At 45.9% G+C, this 21,750-nt stretch overlaps 1 protein-coding gene across 1 annotated transcript in view; it reads left to right on the forward strand.

The window, feature by feature from the left end:
• Positions 1-1,802: 1,802 nt before the first annotated feature.
• T265_06764 (hypothetical protein) overlaps positions 1,803-21,750 on the forward strand; it is a gene marked incomplete at both ends in the record, with an annotated part of 22,626 nt that continues 2,678 nt past the window's right edge. Inside the window, 12 exons of the mRNA XM_009172117.1 lie at positions 1,803-1,909; positions 2,204-2,310; positions 2,341-2,554; positions 4,122-4,302; positions 4,346-4,444; positions 4,489-4,630; positions 4,673-4,751; positions 4,787-4,979; positions 10,023-10,116; positions 10,665-10,870; positions 13,742-13,891; positions 16,322-16,471. Of these exons, the coding sequence (XP_009170381.1) occupies positions 1,803-1,909; positions 2,204-2,310; positions 2,341-2,554; positions 4,122-4,302; positions 4,346-4,444; positions 4,489-4,630; positions 4,673-4,751; positions 4,787-4,979; positions 10,023-10,116; positions 10,665-10,870; positions 13,742-13,891; positions 16,322-16,471 (1,722 nt within the window). The remainder of the gene's footprint in view (positions 1,910-2,203; positions 2,311-2,340; positions 2,555-4,121; positions 4,303-4,345; positions 4,445-4,488; positions 4,631-4,672; positions 4,752-4,786; positions 4,980-10,022; positions 10,117-10,664; positions 10,871-13,741; positions 13,892-16,321; positions 16,472-21,750) is intronic.

The following is a 21,750-nucleotide window of genomic DNA, read 5'->3' on the forward strand; positions in this document are numbered from 1 at the left end:
TACAGACAAAGGGGAACGATTGCTTCTGCGGTGTGCTGATCGCAGGCTGTTTTTATGCAGTATTAACTTCTGGAATAACTGGAGTCGTCTGGCCACAGAGTGTCCTCCAACGGCATACCGGCCACCAATCAATCACGTTGCCATTAGCTACCGATGGTTTGGATCAGTAACTGACTGCCGGTCGTTTTGAATCACGTTTATGGATTCTGACCACGCACTCGTCCGGACTCGCTTCTTCCTACGTTTCCCTGAGCCACGTAAGGTGCGGACAAATCGCTGGACTACTGAGAGACTGGCAGGTCCGGCTGTTAGATGAATTTACCAGAATCGTCTTCTAGAGTCTCTTCCAAGTGCTCCACCGTCAAATGTGATCGCATACGGGGACGAGATTGCCACCTGTGAGTATAGTGCTGGGAATTTCGCCTGTGGCACGGCCCAAACAGGCGCGCGCAAGCACTGGATATCAAACCGAGTGGTGGCACTGCTCAAATCTCGGAGAGATATCGCAGCCGGTCCCGAACATAGCCTGGTGCGAAGAATTATCAGACGTCAGGTGAAATTGAGCGTGCGAGCCAATCGTTAATTATGGTGGGCATAGAAGGCCAAAGAAATGGAAGAGGCTCGGAAAGCTGGTTATGTCCTAAGATTATTTCAGTTGATCCGTGCGGCTGGTCCCCGGAAACCACCTGTGAGCGAAACCATCAAGCATTAGAATGGAACGATCATCACGAATAAAGAAGAACGCCTCGACAGATGGGCCGAATATTTTGAACAACAACTGTTGTGGCCACCAGCTGGCACTCATCTGAAGCCCATAGGTGAAGTAGAACCCTGGACAGTGAAAGTGGGACCACCTACGTCCTCGGAGGTTGACGACTGCATACGTTCCCTCAAGTGCCACGGGGCTCCTGGTCCGGATGACCTCCCACCCGCATTGTTCAAAGAGGGGAGAGAAGTCCTCATTCAACACTTGTCTGATCTATTTCATTGCAGTTGGGAAAAGGAGTCTGTCCCAGACAACTAGGGGGAGTTGGCGATAGTGCCCATTTTCGAAAAAGGGGCTGTTACTGAGTGTTGTAACCAGAGGGAAATCAGCTTGACTCCGGTCGTAACGAAACTGTTGGCGTCGTCGCCTTACGGTGGCTCGTGAGACAATGACTCAAGAGCAGCAAGCGGAACTCCGGCGTGGTATGTCTTGCGTTGACCAAATCTTGTCACCGTCAGGTGTTTGAACTACTCCATACGTATAATTCTAGTATTCCTGGATTTGCAAGGCGCGTTCGACTCGGTTGATCGGTCGGTTCTTCTTGACACACTTGACCACCACTTAATGCCCCGGAAGTTTGCAAACATAATGAGCTGTTTGTATTCTCAGACTTCCGGACGTGTGAGTATACGGAGAACCCTCCAAAAGCTTCCGTACACCAGGTGATGTCCGTCGGGGGTACCCACTCTTTCCATTCCTTTTTAACTTCGCGATCGATGAAATAATGAGACGAACGCTGGCGGATCTCAAAAACTCTGGTGTTCAAATAGCCTGTGACAAAGGTCTTGTCGATCTGGAATATGTAGACACGTCGTTCTCATGTTCGAAGAGGAAGAGAAGGCGCAGATGTTTTTGGATGAACTTACCAAAGTCATCCCGTCCTTTGGTGTGCACTTTGTACCTACAAAGTGTAAGGTCGTGCTCGTGGACCTGTAGTCACTGAACGCGCAACTTAAACTCCAGGGAGAGATACTGAAAGTTATGCAGCGTTTTAAGTATCTTGGACGTTGTATTAGTTCTGGTTTTAAGATGACAGATGAGGTCGATGCACGAATCTGCAATGGCCCAGGTCACGTTTGCTAATTTGAGACACCTGGGCAACCGGGAAGTATCATTTTTCCGCGCATTTCGGTGTCCACCGATGTTCCTCCCCAACCCCTTCCCACCACACAAACAAACGTCGCTGGGCTATTTGACTGTCAGTTGTTTGACCGATGGGCCATATGTTCCTCGCTGCTTACTAACAATGAACAAAATATCCTCTTAAATCCACGAGATCCTTTCTATATGGGAGCTGTTAACGTCCGTACTCTGTCAAATTGGCAAACAGGCAATGCTTCCTGAGACCCTATACTCCCTTAAAATTGATGTTTGCTCTCTCTGATCTTAGGACGAGGGGACTCTCTAGTGATAAAATGAATTACCCACGTTTCATAGGCTACGCTGGGTGGGTCATGTGCTCCGCATGTCAGAAGATTGTCCGCCTCGCAAAGATCTTTTTGCCAAGCCCTGGACTGAGTGGAAGCGACCGAGAGGCGAACAATGTATAACCTGACAACGAAGTACGAAAACAGTAACCAGGAAACTAGGTCGGGTGGTCAACCGCCGCCTCCCTGGATGGGGACTCCCGGGACTCAAATCACCAGCGGTTAACGACATTGGCGGCAGTGGCCCTATCGCACAGCCAGTGGCGCTCGTGCATCAAAGCTATCGCCTTCAATGCGTAGCCATCCAATTTCTGAACAAACTGAGCATGCCTTCGCCTCCAAGGCTTGGTTTTGTATTCCAGTTTCCCGTTTTCCGTTATCGAAACTGTAGCAGCTGGAACCAAATGGCCTATGGCACATAGTTTATAGCTGATAAACTGAATTGATTGATTGGTTCTGATGAATTTTCTAACTTCGGGATCTGCCGGGGGCGAGGTGGCTCACTGGTTAGAGCGCTAATTTGCCAACCGCAAGGTCCATTTTTCGAACCCGACCTCCTAGTGGCTTAGAATGATGCCGATCTCTGCACAGTCTGCCTAAATGGTCTCTAAATCAAGCAGAAGCAAATGGAGAGCTCAGCTAATGTACTTAAATCTTGCATACGCTTTTACTAATGCGCAACACGCGTTGGTGCCGTCCAGCATGCAAGCAACTTGTCCTGCTTTCTCCAGAGTGTGAAAATAAAAAGCAGGCGGATAGACCAGGAGTCGAGGCTAAAAGATTGAATTTGATATGCCTGAGGCTGTTAGCGCCGCCTGACGCACAGATGTCGCGCCTAAGACCAATGCAGGACGAACGGGGTCGTCAGTCTTTTCGGATGGGCTTACAAGGAGAGTGTTAATGATGGGTTGGGGGAGGGTGAATAATTACGTGGAAGGGAAAAAGGAGAACGTCTGCACTAGCACGCTTTTCGCTTACCCGGCTCCACAGATACTGCCGTAGTGCCTAACCGTCCACGAAGTCAAAGACAGCTCTCAAGTCAAGGACGACCATCATTCTTGGTTGCTGGAAACAGTGTTGCTCTTTCGAAAGCTGTCGGAGGGTGAAAATGTGATCGGTGCGTCCTTCTGCAGGACGGAACCCAGCTTGATTCTCGAGGATCTGCCGCGTTTGTAAACTTCGATACTTCAGTGTCACAACTACCACGTTAATGCCAAAGTATCTTTCATACATTGTTCGCTTGCCCTTTTTGAAAATAGAAATAGTTGTCGACGTGCCTTAGTTTGCAGGCCTTTTCTCTTCACTCGATATCGCATCAATGAGTCTTGTCAAATTGATTCTCCGCCTTCCTTGAAGAGGAATAGATACAGACCATCTGGTCCTGGTGCTTTCTCACGTTTCTGTAGAGCTAATTCGTATCTTATTTCTTGTGATTGGGATATACATTCCATTCGCCCCTATTTATTAAATTCATGTGTTAAACGAGACCAACTACACTGTTCTTCGAAGTGTTGGACACATCCTTCCAGTCAGCGGTTTTTCCATCGGATTAATGAGCGCTCTTTTTCACCTATTGGTCCACTTACCGTTACTTTCTTCTGACCGGTTAATTGTATTAATTAGTATTGGACACAGTTGTTTCGGGCAACAAATGTACTCTCGGTCTTCTGATCCTTCGATGTCCACCAAAGCTCCTGATTTTTCCTTTGACTCCTCACTATTTGGCTTTTGAATGACTTACTTGCGTCTTCGTACTCGTTGCCTGCTGGTATTGATTTCCTAGCATCAATCAGGACCAGTGATTGCGATTACATCCAATGGTCATTCGACCTTGTCGGAAAGACAGCAGCACATCTCCCTTCACACCTGCAATTATAGTGGAATTTACGTTGCCAGACTTCTGAGTAATCTTGTACTCTGATTTTCAGCTTCCGGACTATGGAAGGCCAAAATAATGAGTTTGGTCATGAGTCGCCTGCCTGTGTGATAGACGAGCAAGATCTGAGTTGTTCCCATTTCATCCAGTCGGTGGCAAATCTGGAATTAGACCAGTGTTCACCACCACCTGTTTCTGACCCTGTGCGAAATGGAGTTAAGACACGCGATGAGGTAGTGTTTTCTAGGTGGTTAATCCAACTCTACTGAATTCCAGGTTCCTGAAAAGCCGAAAATCTACAGTGTCCGAGTAACAGATCCAGTGAAAGTTGGTGATGGGATGGGTGCATACATTGTCTACCATGTTATATTCAACGTAAGTTAGTCGTCCTATCTTCATTGATTGAATTGTGTTCAAAGGGTTATGACCACCCTTTCAAAGGTACTTCTTTTCACGTGACACGGCGCTTTTCGGATTTCCTCGGACTTTATGTGAAAATCTACAATCGTCACCACAGCACGGGAATTATCATCCCACCTGCACCGGATAAAAATGTTCTCGGTAAAGCCTTATCCAAAGGCGATTAGTTCATAATTTCTATAGGTTCAACCAAGATAAAAATGTCCAAAGACATTTCACAAGAGAATGAATTTGTTGAACGTAGACGGGTGGCTCTGGAGCGGTAAGTCGTCTGTCTGCTGGTTTATTTCTTGCCAGGTTCCTTCATCGTTTGCTGAACCATCCTGTATTACGTGAGGACCCAGATCTTCGGGAATTTTTGGAGTTCACGGGAGACTTACCCCGATCGGTCAACACACAACTTCTTTCAGGCGCATCTGCCAAGAAGATATTCAAGAACGTTGGTGATGCGATCGGAAAGATTGCCTACAAAATGGAAGACCCTGACGATGTTAGTTTCTAATTAAATGTTCACAGTGATATCGTTTGGTGGTGCTAAGTGTCGTACGCAACTAGACCTTCTTCCGAGAAATGGATGGCCGAATCCAAACAGGCCATTCTGATTGGTTCCTTAGTGAGACTGGTGTCATAGCACTGTAGAGTTATCCTCTTCATGTATATTTTTATGCCTGGCATCTTAACCTGAACTGAACCGCAAATTAGTCTCTCTGTTCTAAACTCCATGAATTCACAGTCTTGCTGACGAATTCTTTGAGATATAAGGTTACGGACCAACTCTCGGGCAAAGGACGTCATAAGCCATTTCAAACCAGTTTGATAACCACATGTTCTTGGTCAGGTACGCTCATGTACTACTTTCGTAATTAGTGAATTCCGGTATTTTGGATTCCTCTAATTCAGACTGCCTTCTGCACCCCGTCATTTAGGGCCATGTAGATGAAGTGAGTGGGCGTTGTACCCTAACTGTCGTTGCGGTCATTCCCGCTCCACACTTGCCATTGCTGCACGTCCATGATATCGCTGTCGGTGTAATTCAAATCCATCTAGCTTTCCATCGGTGAACTTTTACTAGTTTTATATTTATCCATTTTCCTCGTTGTCTCGTGAGCATGTTATGCCATTGTTTGATATAATTTATTGTTACTTTGATACTTCACGAGGAAGCCTGATTATCATCCATGTCTACACAGTTCTCCCTTCATCATCACGTAACATAGATAATAAGGGACTTTCGTTGTTATCAGGGGAGATACCACCAGCCGACCTATGTGGGCCTAGTATGGTTCAACCTGGGTTCGTTTGCTGATCTATCTTTCAAGCAGCGACAATAATACGACCTGCATTAAAATGTTCAGGCTTTACAATTTGGAATAAGTTTGCCCCAACTGATTTTTACTCTAATCGAATACTACGAGGTCAGATTGGACTATCGTAAAGCAGAAGTCGCTGGCTTGTTTGGCTTAGCACGCATTGTAATCCTTACAGACTCTGACCAGTCTCAAGTAGTCAGACTCTTAAGTTGATAGGCCAGGCTAACCAACTAGGGTGGACCAACTCATCCCACATTTTCCAACGTTTTCGAGGTGAATCCGACAACACCCAGTCAACGCGCAGACGGAATTTTTCATCCGGTTGCGCACTTTTGTTGAACAGAAGTTACTTGAATGTATTGTCTACAGTACTCCCAGGATTTTACCACCGTCACGATTAGGAAGTTTTTTAGGGAGCAACCTCTCACTGAACCTTTGTACCCTATGAAGGTAGCCACAACTTGACATTAAACATGTTTTGAAGTTTTCTCCATCCCTTTTGACAAACCTTTTTATACGCGATTCCATCGTTCTGGAATTTTTTTATTAGTCCCTTTTTTAAATCCATCGGAGCTTCCGTCTACATAGTGTAGACTTTCGAGCCAAGGGGTTCCCCTATCATCTTCAAGCTGTCGCATAACCTTTTCCAAACGTGAATCTAACAACTTGTCTGTTATCTTCCTTGTTAAGTACTGGCATTCAGTAGTTAGACCTTATTTTATATTCTTTCGGTTGCAATTTTGACTAATTGTCTGCTGTCCGTGGCTATGATCAAAAACTATAAGTCAGAGAAAAGTAAACTTCCTCACCTTGACCTCTACACACACCGTACAACCCATATTCCACCTGTACGAAAGAGTACTTATTGTTTTTGCTCAGCGAACGAGACCAGCAAGGTGAGGGCTACCGAAAGCCCTGTTTGAGTGGGCGTAACCTCCTTCACTCTTTACGACGGTCTATTCCTGTGGCTATACGAGTTACCTGATTGTCAGACACCGCTGCGGGCGGTTCGCGGTCGTTTTCTTTACCGTCGATTACAACTGGACTGTATTACGAGAAAACAACACTACCAACCGGTAGCTCCTGCAATGTCTGTCTGACCATATTTTTGTGTTTTTTATTCAGGTAAACTTTTGAATATGTTGCTCTCTCAATACTTTCCTGTAGTGGCCCATCCAGTGTGACCATATGACCGTGCATGGTATTCGCTAGGATCTCTCCGGTTGCTTCAAACACGAACTCTTTCGAGTTATGGTCCCATCTCCAGTGTGGCCGGTCCGGTGTATTCCCGAAGTTCTTATGGATATGGCGTGCAACGTCATACTACTTAAACTTTGGATGCTGTCGAGCCCAGCTCCTTGCTCTGGTTAACTCCCACCATCTAGCTTTAAACATCTATTATAAGTTACTTCATGGATTGCCATAATCATATCTAAATCCGACTGAGCCTTGTGACTTGGGATGAGCAAGAAGGCGGACGATCAGTGTACTTAAGTTTGAGAGCCGCAGTTCGTAGTGCTCATTATGTACCTTTGCTGTTGGCATGCCTCACAACTGCTTACCTAGCAGCTATGATGGCGATCTACAGTGGTGTTTCTGTTTTCGGTGGAAAAGGGTTCACATCTATTTGCTATTTTTAAAACTTTTAGGGAGCACTCCGTTCAAAGGTGAGCGCGGACCTGACTGTCTGTACCTCGTCCGTCTGTTTCATTTTTACACTGCTGGATGTGGTTACAAGTCTGAAAGTGAACCGTCCAATTTTTTGCGCCTAACTTGATTTCATCGGCTTTGTCCGTCAACTTTTCCCGCACATCATCGAGATTTTCTGTTGGTTTCGAAGCATGCTCTTTATTGCATCGCTGTGATTACGCATGGACGCAGCTCACTGTCACGGCTCAGCCACGTAATTGTCTATCAACTTCCGCCTTTACATGTTACTACGCTTGCGTTCGACCTCGTCGAAATATCTGTCCTTGCACGTACACAGTTACCTACTTCGTCCAAAGCTTACCTTGTGGCTTTTGCCATTTCCTTTCAGGTCTGTCTTTTTGCCGTTTTCTACTCCATAATATTGTGTAGCTCCTCCACAACAGTATGCTACAAGAAGTTATTGTTTGTTCGTTTGCCGCGGATAGTAGTTATTGTCACAATGGCTGCATGATTTTACCCCTTTGCGAGGGACATACAGGCAGCCAGTACCCCCGAAGAAAGTTTTGATAATTATGTGCTCGTCAAATCGGGAAGCAGTAACCGAACAAGAAACACTATCCATTCCTTCTGCATTAGTAGCAGAAAAGGATTATCGACCCGGGTTTTCTGATTCCTCGGCAAAACAACAGTTGAACATTAATCAATATATCTTTGTTGTTTTGTGAGACTGTCGAGTCGTATCCGTTTTGTCCTGTGAAACGCTTCGATATATAAGACAAGTCGCGTCGACACCTTGTCCCTTGAAAGAATGTAAGCAGTAATGGTGTTGGATTAACGTCACCCCCTCGAATGACAGGCTTTGTTGAACCAATGCCAGATTATAACCCATTCTTCGTATCATACAGCAACTGTTGAAACATCGGTTTGCTTCGGGACACGAATCGTGTAAATATAATGGCTAGTTGATCTTGTTCCTGCAACTTTGAGACATTAAATTCATGAGCTCATACAGAGTTGTTACAAGGAGTGGTTGGTTGCTTTCGGGCTGCGTTGGAGATTTTTAACATACAAGATTTTCAAGCTTAAAAGAGCAGATACATTTGCTTGTTCTTCCAGTGGTGATGCCTTGACTTTGAAAAGAGCCGCGGAATACCGCTGATACGATATTGCAGCCGCGTTCGAGAAAACTCAGAACTGCCAGTCATATTGTGAACGAGGTTTTAAAACTCAGAAACAAACCGAAGCGCTCAAAGAGTGGAACAAATTCTTGTAACAAACTGCGGGCATTTTCTTACTCTTGCAGTTCGTCACTCCAACGGATAGTCAACACCCTAAACAGAGTTTTAGAATCCTGGACAGTGCATGAAGAGAAAAGATTGATAGGTACTTTTATACATTTGGCAGTGGATACTTACGTCAGCGGAATCGGTAGGCCGGACAGTAGGATTGACAGAGACAAAAGTAATGTGGCTTTCTGGTCTGATTGGTCCAAACTTAAGCTAGTGTAAAGGGCTTGGAAACACATTTGGTAGCCTACAGGGGACAGTGGTAAACACTGAATTCGGTTTTCGTTCTGGGAAGTGGGGCAATAGGTACGAGCGAAAATATATACACTGGGAACGGAGGCGAGAAAAGAAATCTGACAACCGTTTGATTTTCATTGGAAAGCGATTAGACCTAACGCACTAACAGACGGTATTACACTCGTAAAGCTTTAATCAGGTGTGCGCCCGTATTCAGCAATTAATCAGACGGTGTGAACAGTAATCCGATGAGTATCGGGAGATGACGCAGAAGCGATTTGTTGCACGCATGCGTTGTGAAGTTGCAAAACTTCAGTGGGTCAACTCTCCATTGGAATGGTACTTGCTTTCAGATTTTTAGCGAACGCCCTCCGTTGTCAATCCCACAGGTGATTTATGAAGTGATCAGCCTAGTTCACTGTCACATCGGGAGCACGATGCCCCCAGTACCACAGGCCAAAGTGGAGCGGTGAACCTGTGAAACTAGTGAACGTAGTCACTTTGCTACTGGCCAAGTGGGCTGTGGGCTAAGCCTGCGTCCTGCCTGTCCCGACTAGGTCAACCTTGTCCTTCACAGCCAAAACAAAGAGAGGTCAAGTATGAGGAACCGACACCAAAGAGTCGTTAGGAGTACAGTCATTTCACGCTTCGTCGTATTGACAATTAAGCGAATCCTGCACTGGGCAGATTAAAAGTAATACTGCATAGAAAACCGGAAAGTATGAGGATTTATCAGCATTTCGGCTCACGATGCTCCCTGAGCATTTTGGTTTTTTGAGTACTCAGCAGGTGTTTGTTCTTAAATCCTACCAATGAGACAGACCGTGGTATGTCACTGATACACTAAACTAATCAAACCGCTGATCAACCGCTTTCACAGAATTCTATAGTCTAAAGCTATATAACTATCCTTGATTCCTCGTCTTAGACTATTTTCACTTTGCATAACGAAACTCAAACCGCGCCTCCACACAATTCTGTCCCTTCCAGTATTGGAGGATTCTACCAAATTCGTCTGTCTCATCCATCACATTATTCTTTGTGTTTCAGTACTTTGATTTAAAATTCGAAGAACTGGAAAGTTGGGAGCGACAACTGAAGCGACTCCACAGCGCCTTGTCCCTACTTGTCTCATCCAATCAAGGTAAGTTTTTGTCGCCTCATTTTTCAGGCTATTTTGAAGACTGTCAAGTGACGTTTGTCTTTAATCAGGAAACCTTAGCTGCGATTAGTTCACACACAAAAATCGTTTTGAAAACTAGGTGATTTTCAAAGCGATGTTTCTGTGATTGATATGTGAAACGTAAAGATAGATACGTATTCCATTTCGTTGTAGAGCCAGTGAGTCTCCGAGTTGCCCGTCCTCGATGGTTCCATCGTCGCTCCAAGTCCCACCGTCCAACTTAAACAGCGTTTAAATTTGATGAGGAAAAGCAGTGAATTTTTGGACTTGGAAGACATGTAGTTCGGTAGCTTTTTAGAGGCGGGTGTGGAAGGTTTCCTGATATACCGCTGTTCTTGAGCCACTCTGATGACAGCCCATCGCTCCTTGTTCCTCTTTCACCGATGAATTCTCATGCAGGTTATACATAATTACGAACTAGCTATCTCTGTCACCCAAAAACAATTAACTAGTTGCCTCTATGAACCCTGTTTTCTAGTGTGCTCTACCGTCATTTCCGCTTCATTCAGATCTGGCCTCTTCGAAGTTCACTGTGTCGCGTACCATTTCTCAGCTGGCTAATGTGGAAGAACACACAGGTCTAGCCCAAGCTTTGGGACGTCTGGCGGACACGGAGGAGGAGGTCAGTCAACAACATGCGGTTTTGGCTGAGGCTGAACTGACCTATTTGGTCGATTTTGCCCGTGACACGCTGGGAATGATCCAAGCTTGTAAGGTGAGTGGTGCACCCAAACGCGGTTCTCCTAAGTCCCTCCACGAACGCGATTTCATGTTTCCTTAATATTTAGCGAAGTACGGGCATCTTGACCAACCTTTGTCAATGCAGTGCTTATCACGAACAAAATGTTTTCACATCTGTTATAAATTGTTCTGTTTGAGAACATCTACCAAACTGCTTCAGTAAAGTAATCCGGTGACGAGGGGAATTACCTTTGTATATTTCGTTTACAGATGGTTCGTTGTTGACTTGTAAAGTGTGCAAAAAACATAACAGTCCCGCTTCCCGCGACGCATTCCTTAACTTTGGCTTGACGAATCATAGCTTTTGAGAGCTAAATACTTACAGCTTGGTCTCCACCACGCAGGCAGTCCGTTGAACTTGGTAATGCACTCTCTCCTGCAAGCACTTGAGCTGCCTTCCATAACCAATCGATGCAGCTCACTTATCTAGCAATGAATCGCCTACGAAGAGTACGCCGGTCTCGGTTTCACTCATCAACATTCCAGAATAAAGTGGGAACAGTCACTCACAAAAGGCGATATCCAAGCTGTCTCATCGAATCTGGATCGTTAGGGTCTTCTTCGTAATGTGCACCACAACTTTGGTGCCACATTGTGGTAATTTGGTAGAGAATCCTGGAACGACTGGAGCCGACAGCACTTGGAACTTGAATGTTCTATCCCGACTTGCTGAAGACAAACGATCGGATTCTGCAATGGAGATTTTCCGGTATGATCGAAAGGAGCATCGTCTGTCAAGGCCCAGTAGACAGTCTATATTGGGATCGTGCTTCCGCCTACACGGACACCACCTGTAAGCTGTTCCTGTATAGCCATTGTACTATTAGCTGTCAGAACAGCTTCATCCACAGAATCCACATCTTTAGTATGTTAACTTGGGATCAGCTCTATCCCAACGTAAACAATGTGGCCTCCACTCCGCTCGTACAACTGTCAACTGAACCCTTTGGCTTTCACGTCATCTACTTTGTTCAGTTTCTCAGGAGAGAATGGGACATTCCAAAGTATTTTCTGAGCCATCCGAGAAGGGGGTCGTTTCCTAGTATGGTCCTTATAGTGAAAGTCAAGCAAGGCATCCTGACTGTCCTATAGATAATGGTTTTCCCAGTCACTTTCTGCCAAACTACCTTGGGGATTCATATACACAAATTCATCAAATGACGATCAACTAGGTCTACCTCCAGGTTGATGCATGACACATTTTTTATTAGTTCGGATCGCAAGGTACTCGCCTGTCAGCCTGGGTTCTCGAAGTAGTGGTTGATACTTGGTATCAGTGGCGTATGTTGAATTTGAGCGGCTTAAGAAGAGTCATAGTTTGTACGAAAGGTGAGTAGCCGACAGACCTCAGATCGCTTGGAGTCCAAAACTGGTCAACAGCGTGTGTTATTGCTCCGGTAGACAATTAATGTCAGTAAGGACTGAGTATCTAGCGGGATCCACAAACTGCTCTATCATTGTGACTTGACGGTGACAGAAAAAGTGGCCCTTTTATTTTGTGTGAAGTCTCTGCTATCGAAATTTTGGGAGGGGGTGTATGATGACCCGTGGATCCAACATCTATGGTTATCACTGATATCATCCACATAACGTTTTTAAAGACAGTCGTGAATGGTTCTTTGCATCCCAAAATCAAAATGCGACAAATGAGGGAAACAGCTTAATTCCAGACGAGGATGCATCATATTGGGAGATAGAATGTGCTTGTTTCAAGCCGGTAGACATTTTCATTGCTGGCAAACTTATTTTTTACTTGTATCCAGAAAGGGATTCGTCTTCTGTCAAACCTTTCGGATACTGCTAAAAGATAGGAAGAACAGAAAACTGCCCTGATCCGATGCATATCATCCACTGTTTCTGGTAGAATGATCTCGGGATAACTTATTGTTTGAAACGCGAGCTTACGGACCTGAAGATCCATGGTCCGAACCCCATCCCTGCAGTATCTCAGCTCATGTGGTTCCTTCGGGTGACATTGCAGTTAGTCACCGAAAGAATGCTGCAGTCGGATAATTATTTTATTTTTCTTCAGGTTGCATAGAGCGCCTGTCGACAACGTTACTTTGAAACAAGCCTGCTGCTCCTTGTCGGGAAAGTCGAAGGTTGGTAGAGCGGTTACGCCAATCACGTAAATCGCTACATCTGAGTGCGGGAATGTTCTAATTCTCCGTAACAATGTGCTTCACTTGTAGACGATCGATCATCTGCGTCGATATTTTGCAAAATTGCTAGATTTTTCCTGATATTCGGAGTCGTCACGTAACTACGCTTAGTGGAATCAAGTGGTAACGATTTTGGGAGAATGTTCTCCCAACCATTTTTTCCTTTTGCTTCGAAAACTGGAGCCATAGTATAGACAATGCTGTATTTACGCACCAACCTATCAGCTTCCGACTCCAATGCGCACCTATCTACTCCACCTCCCCAAATCATCGGTGAACGACTGTTGCAACTGTCATCACTGTACGACAAGTACACGGTTCTTACAATTGATGATGATGATGACTCCGGTTGATTATCTCAGGAATCGTTCACGGCAATAGTTGTAGCTTGTAGCTTACTTAGACCTGTTCAGGACTTCTTTTATATCTCAACGTATTGGTTTAATTCGTACCTTTTCGTATCCTGTTTCCGTTGATGACGATCTTAGCTTATCGTCCCGATTGTTCGCGGGAAATAAAGTAGCCCTTAATCGATCAGGAACCCACTGAATGCATGACCGAATAGATTATTTACAAGATCATATATCGCTCGCTATTTCCCGTGTTTGTCTTCCTTTTTATCTAATCGCACCTTTTACCAACGTGATAGGGTATGATAGACCTAATCCCTTATCCCTTTTCAGGATGCGTTGGATGAACGCGTGAAGGCTTTCCGTAATTGGAAGACGGCAGAGGCTCTCCTGCGAATGAAACGTGAGCAAAAGGTTAGATTAGAACTGGCTGGGAGGTATGATCAGCGAAAAATGGTTGGTCTGGATGCCGAGATAGATGAGGTGAGTCTTACCCATTTGAGAGGTCTTGTGATATTTACTTTTCCACCAATCGGACTAAAATCCATCTCGCAATGTCGACCAGAAGGCCCCTCTTAGAACCCATGTGATTCGCACCTTTAAACCTGAAAGCTGGGTTGCCGATTTGCCATTTACGTAACGCGCCATCACGTAGAGCGTGGACCTACCACCCTATTAAGGCAATCTTTGGAATCTGCTGTGCGGAGAAGAAATACGCTGGATAATCCGGAAAAACTGATCCAACCCCATCAGCTGGAGACTGGACGTTACAGTGATATGACGGTTTGTGTGCCTCTGTGACCCACTGAGCTATACTCGGGGATGTACACGTTACGCTGCAAGTAGAGGTCTGACCAATTCAGCTTCCTAGTCTTTCAGGTTGAGGGTTGGAACATTAGTGGCAACTTGTTTAAAAATGGTAGTGCACCGGCGTTTCCCCTCAACTACCCTTGCCTTGCGTTCAGACTTTTGAGCCAAAGCTTCTACTCGAGGACCATAATCGTCCTCCTGTCTGGTTCTGAGCGCCCTGGCAGAATCCCAGTGCATGTACAATCTTTATACCCACAACCAACAATACTGTCGCGTGGTACCATCAGCAGGGTCGCCTTACCTACTGCATACAGCAGGCCGGGTAAGCGAAAACAGGCTACTGCTGACGCCTCCCTTCTTTCTCTTTCTCATACTTTTGCTCCCACCTCCCCTCACCACAATAATAACTCTTCGTAAGCCCGTCAGTTCAGACTGGCAACCCCATTCGTATTGCATAGGTTTTCGCCGCAGCACCTGCTCCTCAGCTGGCGCTGACAGCCTCAGGCATCTCAAAATCAATCTTCAAGTCTTGACGCCCAGTCTATCTGGCTGCCTTCAGTGTCCGCACTCCGAAGCAAGCAGGACAATAAGTTGCTGTTACTGTCACATTGGATTCACTTGGCGCTGATGTGTTCTGTGTCCCAGGAAATAGAATTCAAGATGCAAGGATTCAAGTGATTGAACTAACCGTCCCATCACTGTCCAACCGCTTCCGGTTGCGCACCTCTGGCGATCCAGAGGCTTCTATGTCAGGATGTGCAGGGTTTTTTATCTTCCTGAGTCACCGGGCGGGAGGGTCCTTGATTTACCGGATACCTGTTGATGTTCGCCTCTGTGCGACTTGTCTGGTAACGTTGATGTTCGCTCTGTGCGACTTGTCTGGTAACGTCTGCGAAGGGGTCTCACAAGCGGGAAGTTGTCGTGTCTGCTTGCGCCCCAGCTGACTGTAGCTTTGACACTATCAAATGCAGGTTTTATGACGCCTTGAACGCCCTGTTACGGTGGGCTGAAAGCTCATATATCCATCATCTCGCCGGAGTTCTAAATGCACAAGTGTACAGACTTAGCGCATCTGAGACTGAATTAGGTGGTCAACATGACTCGGAATGGGGACATACGGATAATGGCGAACGATTGTTTCAGCTGTGTGCTGATCGCAGACTGTTTTTATGCAGCGCTAACTCCAGAAATGACTGAATTCGTGTGGCAACATAGTGTCCTTCCTCAGTGTGCTAGCTACAAACCAAAATCGATCACATCGCCATGCATTACCGATGGCACTGATCAATAACCGATCGTTTTATAACATATTTGTGGATTCCGGCCACGCGCTCGTCCGGAGTCGATTCTCCCTTTGTTTTCCATAACCGCGTAAGGTGCGGACAAATGACCTGGGAACCGAGAGACTTGGCGGATCTGAATGCCAGGTGAATTTACCAGAATCATCTTCTGGAATGTTTTCCTACTGCTGCACCATCAGATGTGAACGCATACTGGGACGAGATCACTACCTCTTTACATAGCGCTGGGAGTTTCACGTGTGACACGGTGCTTACAAGGCCCCCCAAGCACTGGATATCAGACAAAAGTGACACTGCTTAAATTACGGAGAAATGTCCTAGCCGGTCCCAAACATAACTTGAACTGACGAACCTGGAACCCCCTATGGCATCAGAGGTTTATGACTGCTTGTGGTTTCAAGCGGCACTGGTCTGGATGACCTCCCACCTGCATTGTTCAAAGATGCGAGTGAGGTCCAGGTCAGTGCTTATCTGACCTGGTTACCCGCATTCAGGCAAAGGAGTCTACCTCAGATGATTGGGGAGAGTCAGTGATAGTGTCCATTTTCAAAAGGGGGCTCATAATGATTGTGGTAACCACTGGGAAATCAGCTTGACCTTAGTCTTAACCAGACTATTCGCGTCACTTGTGCTCCGTCGGCTTATGTTGGCTCGTGAAACAGACTCGTGGACAGCAAGCGTGATTCCGGCTTGGAAGGGTTCGCGTTGACGAAGTCTTCACATCCTGATTTCTTGCATATATATATGCACCTTTTACCAACGTGATAGGGTATGATAGACCTAATCCCTTATCCCTTTTCAGGATGCGTTGGATGAACGCGTGAAGGCTTTCCGTAATTGGAAGACGGCAGAGGCTCTCCTGCGAATGAAACGTGAGCAAAAGGTTAGATTAGAACTGGCTGGGAGGTATGATCAGCGAAAAATGGTTGGTCTGGATGCCGAGATAGATGAGGTGAGTCTTACCCATTTGAGAGGTCTTGTGATATTTACTTTTCCACCAATCGGACTAAAATCCATCTCGCAATGTCGACCAGAAGGCCCCTCTTAGAACCCATGTGATTCGCACCTTTAAACCTGAAAGCTGGGTTGCCGATTTGCCATTTACGTAACGCGCCATCACGTAGAGCGTGGACCTACCACCCTATTAAGGCAATCTTTGGAATCTGCTGTGCGGAGAAGAAATACGCTGGATAATCCGGAAAAACTGATCCAACCCCATCAGCTGGAGACTGGACGTTACAGTGATATGACGGTTTGTGTGCCTCTGTGACCCACTGAGCTATACTCGGGGATGTACACGTTACGCTGCAAGTAGAGGTCTGACCAATTCAGCTTCCTAGTCTTTCAGGTTGAGGGTTGGAACATTAGTGGCAACTTGTTTAAAAATGGTAGTGCACCGGCGTTTCCCCTCAACTACCCTTGCCTTGCGTTCAGACTTTTGAGCCAAAGCTTCTACTCGAGGACCATAATCGTCCTCCTGTCTGGTTCTGAGCGCCCTGGCAGAATCCCAGTGCATGTACAATCTTTATACCCACAACCAACAATACTGTCGCGTGGTACCATCAGCAGGGTCGCCTTACCTACTGCATACAGCAGGCCGGGTAAGCGAAAACAGGCTACTGCTGACGCCTCCCTTCTTTCTCTTTCTCATACTTTTGCTCCCACCTCCCCTCACCACAATAATAACTCTTCGTAAGCCCGTCAGTTCAGACTGGCAACCCCATTCGTATTGCATAGGTTTTCGCCGCAGCACCTGCTCCTCAGCTGGCGCTGACAGCCTCAGGCATCTCAAAATCAATCTTCAAGTCTTGACGCCCAGTCTATCTGGCTGCCTTCAGTGTCCGCACTCCGAAGCAAGCAGGACAATAAGTTGCTGTTACTGTCACATTGGATTCACTTGGCGCTGATGTGTTCTGTGTCCCAGGAAATAGAATTCAAGATGCAAGGATTCAAGTGATTGAACTAACCGTCCCATCACTGTCCAACCGCTTCCGGTTGCGCACCTCTGGCGATCCAGAGGCTTCTATGTCAGGATGTGCAGGGTTTTTTATCTTCCTGAGTCACCGGGCGGGAGGGTCCTTGATTTACCGGATACCTGTTGATGTTCGCCTCTGTGCGACTTGTCTGGTAACGTCTGCGAAGGGGGCTCACAAGCGGGAAGGTAAGGGGTCTCACAAGCGGGAAGTTGTCGTGTCTGCTTGCGCCCCAGCTGACTGTAGCTTTGACACTATCAAATGCAGGTTTTATGACGCCTTGAACGCCCTGTTACGGTGGGCTGAAAGCTCATATATCATCATGCTCGCCGGAGTTCTAAATGCACAAGTGTACAGACTTAGCGCATCTGAGACTGAATTAGGTGGTCAACATGACTCGGAATGGGTACATACGGATAATGGCGAACGATTGTTTCAGCTGTGTGCTGATCGCAGACTGTTTTTATGCAGCGCTAACTCCAGAAATGACTGAATTCGTGTGGCAACATAGTGTCCTTCCTCAGTGTGCTAGCTACAAACCAAAATCGATCACATCGCCATGCATTACCGATGGCACTGATCAATAACCGATCGTTTTATAACATATTTGTGGATTCCGGCCACGCGCTCGTCCGGAGTCGATTCTCCCTTTGTTTTCCATAACCGCGTAAGGTGCGGACAAATGACCTGGGAACCGAGAGACTTGGCGGATCTGAATGCCAGGCACGCGCTCGGAGTCGATTCTCCCTTTGTTTTCCATAACCGCGTAAGGTGCGGACAAATGACCTGGGAACCGAGAGACTTGGCGGATCTGAATGCCAGGTGAATTTACCAGAATCATCTTCTGGAATGTTTTCCTACTGCTGCACCATCAGATGTGAACGCATACTGGGACGAGATCACTACCTCTTTACATAGCGCTGGGAGTTTCACGTGTGACACGGTGCTACAAGGCCCACCCAAGCACTGGATATCAGACAAAAGTGACACTGCTTAAATTACGGAGAAATGTCCTAGCCGGTCCCAAACATAACTTGACGTGACGAACCTGGAACCCCCTATGGCATCAGAGGTTTATGACTGCTTGTGGTTTCAAGCGGCACTGGTCTGGATGACCTCCCACCTGCATTGTTCAAAGATGCGAGTGAGGTCCAGGTCAGTGCTTATCTGACCTGGTTACCCGCATTCAGGCAAAGGAGTCTACCTCAGATGATTGGGGAGAGTCAGTGATAGTGTCCATTTTCAAAAGGGGGCTCATAATGATTGTGGTAACCACTGGGAAATCAGCTTGACCTTAGTCTTAACCAGACTATTCGCGTCACTTGTGCTCCGTCGGCTTATGTTGGCTCGTGAAACAGACTCGTGGACAGCAAGCGTGATTCCGGCTTGGAAGGGTTCGCGTTGACGAAGTCTTCACTATAGACCTGCTGGGGGCGTTGATCGCACTTGTCTTACAACCCCACCACATAGGGCAGCATAACTGTGCCGCCTGACTTCTTGATACGGAAACGTGCTACTTTTCTCTGAGTTTTCGGATGCTCGCGGAGCCAGTATAACAACTGGGCTCGACCGTCCAAGTGGCCATAAGTTTACAACGAAGATAAAAGGTATTCCTGAACAACTGGAGGCCCGAAATGCTAGGACCTTTGGAATTCAGTTACATCTACACTACATCGTTTCTTGTGTGGATTGAACACAAAAATTGTCCACACAGGTAAGGAATTCTTCCCATATGGTAGAAACACAAAACCAAAGGAAAGTGTTCTCTTCTGTGTACATTCTCCTTTAAGGGCTTTCTCTTCAGTCAATCAAATCGTGTGAGACAGCAGTGTCCCAAGTGTACTTCATGAAGGTCACTTGAAGCACAAGAGACTCCATTATGCTCAATACAACGAACTATCATCATGCGTGTGAATGTAATAGGCGAAACTCACTCATAAATTGCTTGCTACTCGTCTGGCTCATGTCTCCGAGGAAAAGATAATGGAGTATAGATAACCGTATTAAGTAGTGTGAAAAATCGGTGCTTGCACGTTAAACACAAGTCTATTTACTGGTGGAATAACTAAAGTGCACCTAGAAAACGTTCGTTCTTTTGGTATAAGCATCGTCATAATCATCGAAAATACATCCCCCTTCACGGACTCGTTTATTGAGGGTTTCACACACAAGTCTTCGTTCCGTAATAGGAGCCAAGTATGTCGGCTCAATAGGAACAAAAATGTTTTGTAGTCTTCCCATCTCGTAGTTTGTGATTTAATGAGTAATCTTGACCTGCATATACGCTTCAGGAGAGACGACAGTCTAGAAAGAAGCCTGACATATTTGAGGTCTCGGCTGTTGGTATTTCCATCACGTGTTTTCCGATCAAAGGCAGATAGATTGATCCTCACACAAATAAACGTAAATTGTGTAAACTGATGGTTTCACATTGTCCAAATGCACTGACCTGTCACATAATTAGAGGAAACTGTAGGATCTGTGCTAGATGAACGAACTCGAATTGCTCAGTGGCATGCTGGATTGGTCAAAGTGACGAAGAATCGATTAACCGGCTTTGAAGATGTGTTGTGAATAGCTACTGGTTACAAACGAAATAAAAACCATTCAATTTTTCCGATTGTTCTAACGTATTTCTGCTGCCGGGTAAAGTGCGGCCAGTCACTGATGAAAAACCACTCTTTTTTTCACCTGATTGTGCTTAAAGTGATTTAACTGTTCCTAGCTTCCAACTTTATCCATCCGCGTCGAGCTCTGTACCGAACATAAATGATCGATAACAGGCAAATACCAGCAAAAGTGAAACAAATTTTCGCAGTGTAGCTGGAACTTCAATTGGGCGATAATACGTTTCCAAATGAGGTTCATTTATCTCATAGTTTTAAAACTTCAAGTTAGCTTAGTGTCCATCAACAGTCTCCGCCATTTTAGGCGACAGTTGACAGCAACCCCTCTTGACTCGATGGTTATTCTATTTTGGTAAGTAATTTGTTTGTAGAGGGCCATCCAGAGGTGATTGCAACTGCAAAGGTACATCGTCATTCCAGACCTGTGTTTGAAAAATGGATCTCATTTAACGCCTGAGTGTGCGATGTAATGTCCGGAAGCAGCCGATCCCCCAGAACATTCAGATGAATGAAATCTGAAATATCATTCAACACTAGTTCACCTCCCTGATCATTGGGACTACAGTGCAAAAGCATCTGGAACCTAATTTATGAACATCAACAGCGTTTGTTTTGCTCACGTTGCCTTAATACTAATAGCCTGCACCTCATTCCGACGAACGCAACGCCGGTACGCACATTATCCAACGGACGCAAACCGCACAAAGGTGATCTGGAACCAAAGTCTTGAAACATCAACGCGAAAACTATAATGAGTATGTACCCGAAGCTATAATCCATGTGGTATATTTGGAGATCTTCGCCCACAATAAACTCATTGTACGGCTCGGCAGAATACTGATGCAAATGAATACTAGACGCATTTCAAGGAGTAGTACTTCTACATGGGAAACCATCTGGTAGGATTGATACATGTGTGCTCTGGTGCATTTGAAAAGTGCTGGTTCTTAGTGACTTGATCGTGTCCCCATTGGCAGGACTTTCTGTTGTGTCTAGTTGTCTCCAGAAGGTCCCCGGGCGTTTGCCCCAAAGGCGCTACTTGCCTCAGGTAAATTTTGCCCGTTGTTATTCAAATGACATTCACAGCAGCCGGTAGCTATGTGTGAAAGTGGAAGAGTTTTTATCCCTTCGACCCTCCATGTGCGCCTAATCCTCTATGCTCCGCCGTATATCTACCGAGGTTATCAACCAGCATATCAGATCCGGATCACTAACATCGCATATTATTTCTTGCCTCTCTAGCTCCCGTATTCGATGCCAGCTTACTCCCGATGTTGACTTCTCAGTTCTACGTTTGTGTTCGCAGTCTACCTGAAAGTTCATTTAGTTTGGTTGAATTGCATTCTACGAGCAATTCAGTCCTCTGGTCATTACTCTCACAACCCGGTGTATTTCTGGGTGGGACTCATCTAGGTGCGTTTATGTTAGAACTGAACACCACTTCAGTCGTTAGTGGATTTTTAAGCCCATATTCAACTATATTTTGTGAAAGTGAGGCCTCGAAACGTCCCTAGTATTCGGTGCGGTATTGATGCTCTCCGGCAAGATCCATTTCTGTAGACATTCGATAATAGAAAGGTTGTATCCAACGGATCGAAATACCAGTTGAGTCCGAACCCCCCCCCCCCCAA

Source organism: Opisthorchis viverrini, assembly GCF_000715545.1.
Source record: "Opisthorchis viverrini unplaced genomic scaffold opera_v5_145, whole genome shotgun sequence".
Classification (NCBI taxonomy): domain Eukaryota; kingdom Metazoa; phylum Platyhelminthes; class Trematoda; order Opisthorchiida; family Opisthorchiidae; genus Opisthorchis; species Opisthorchis viverrini.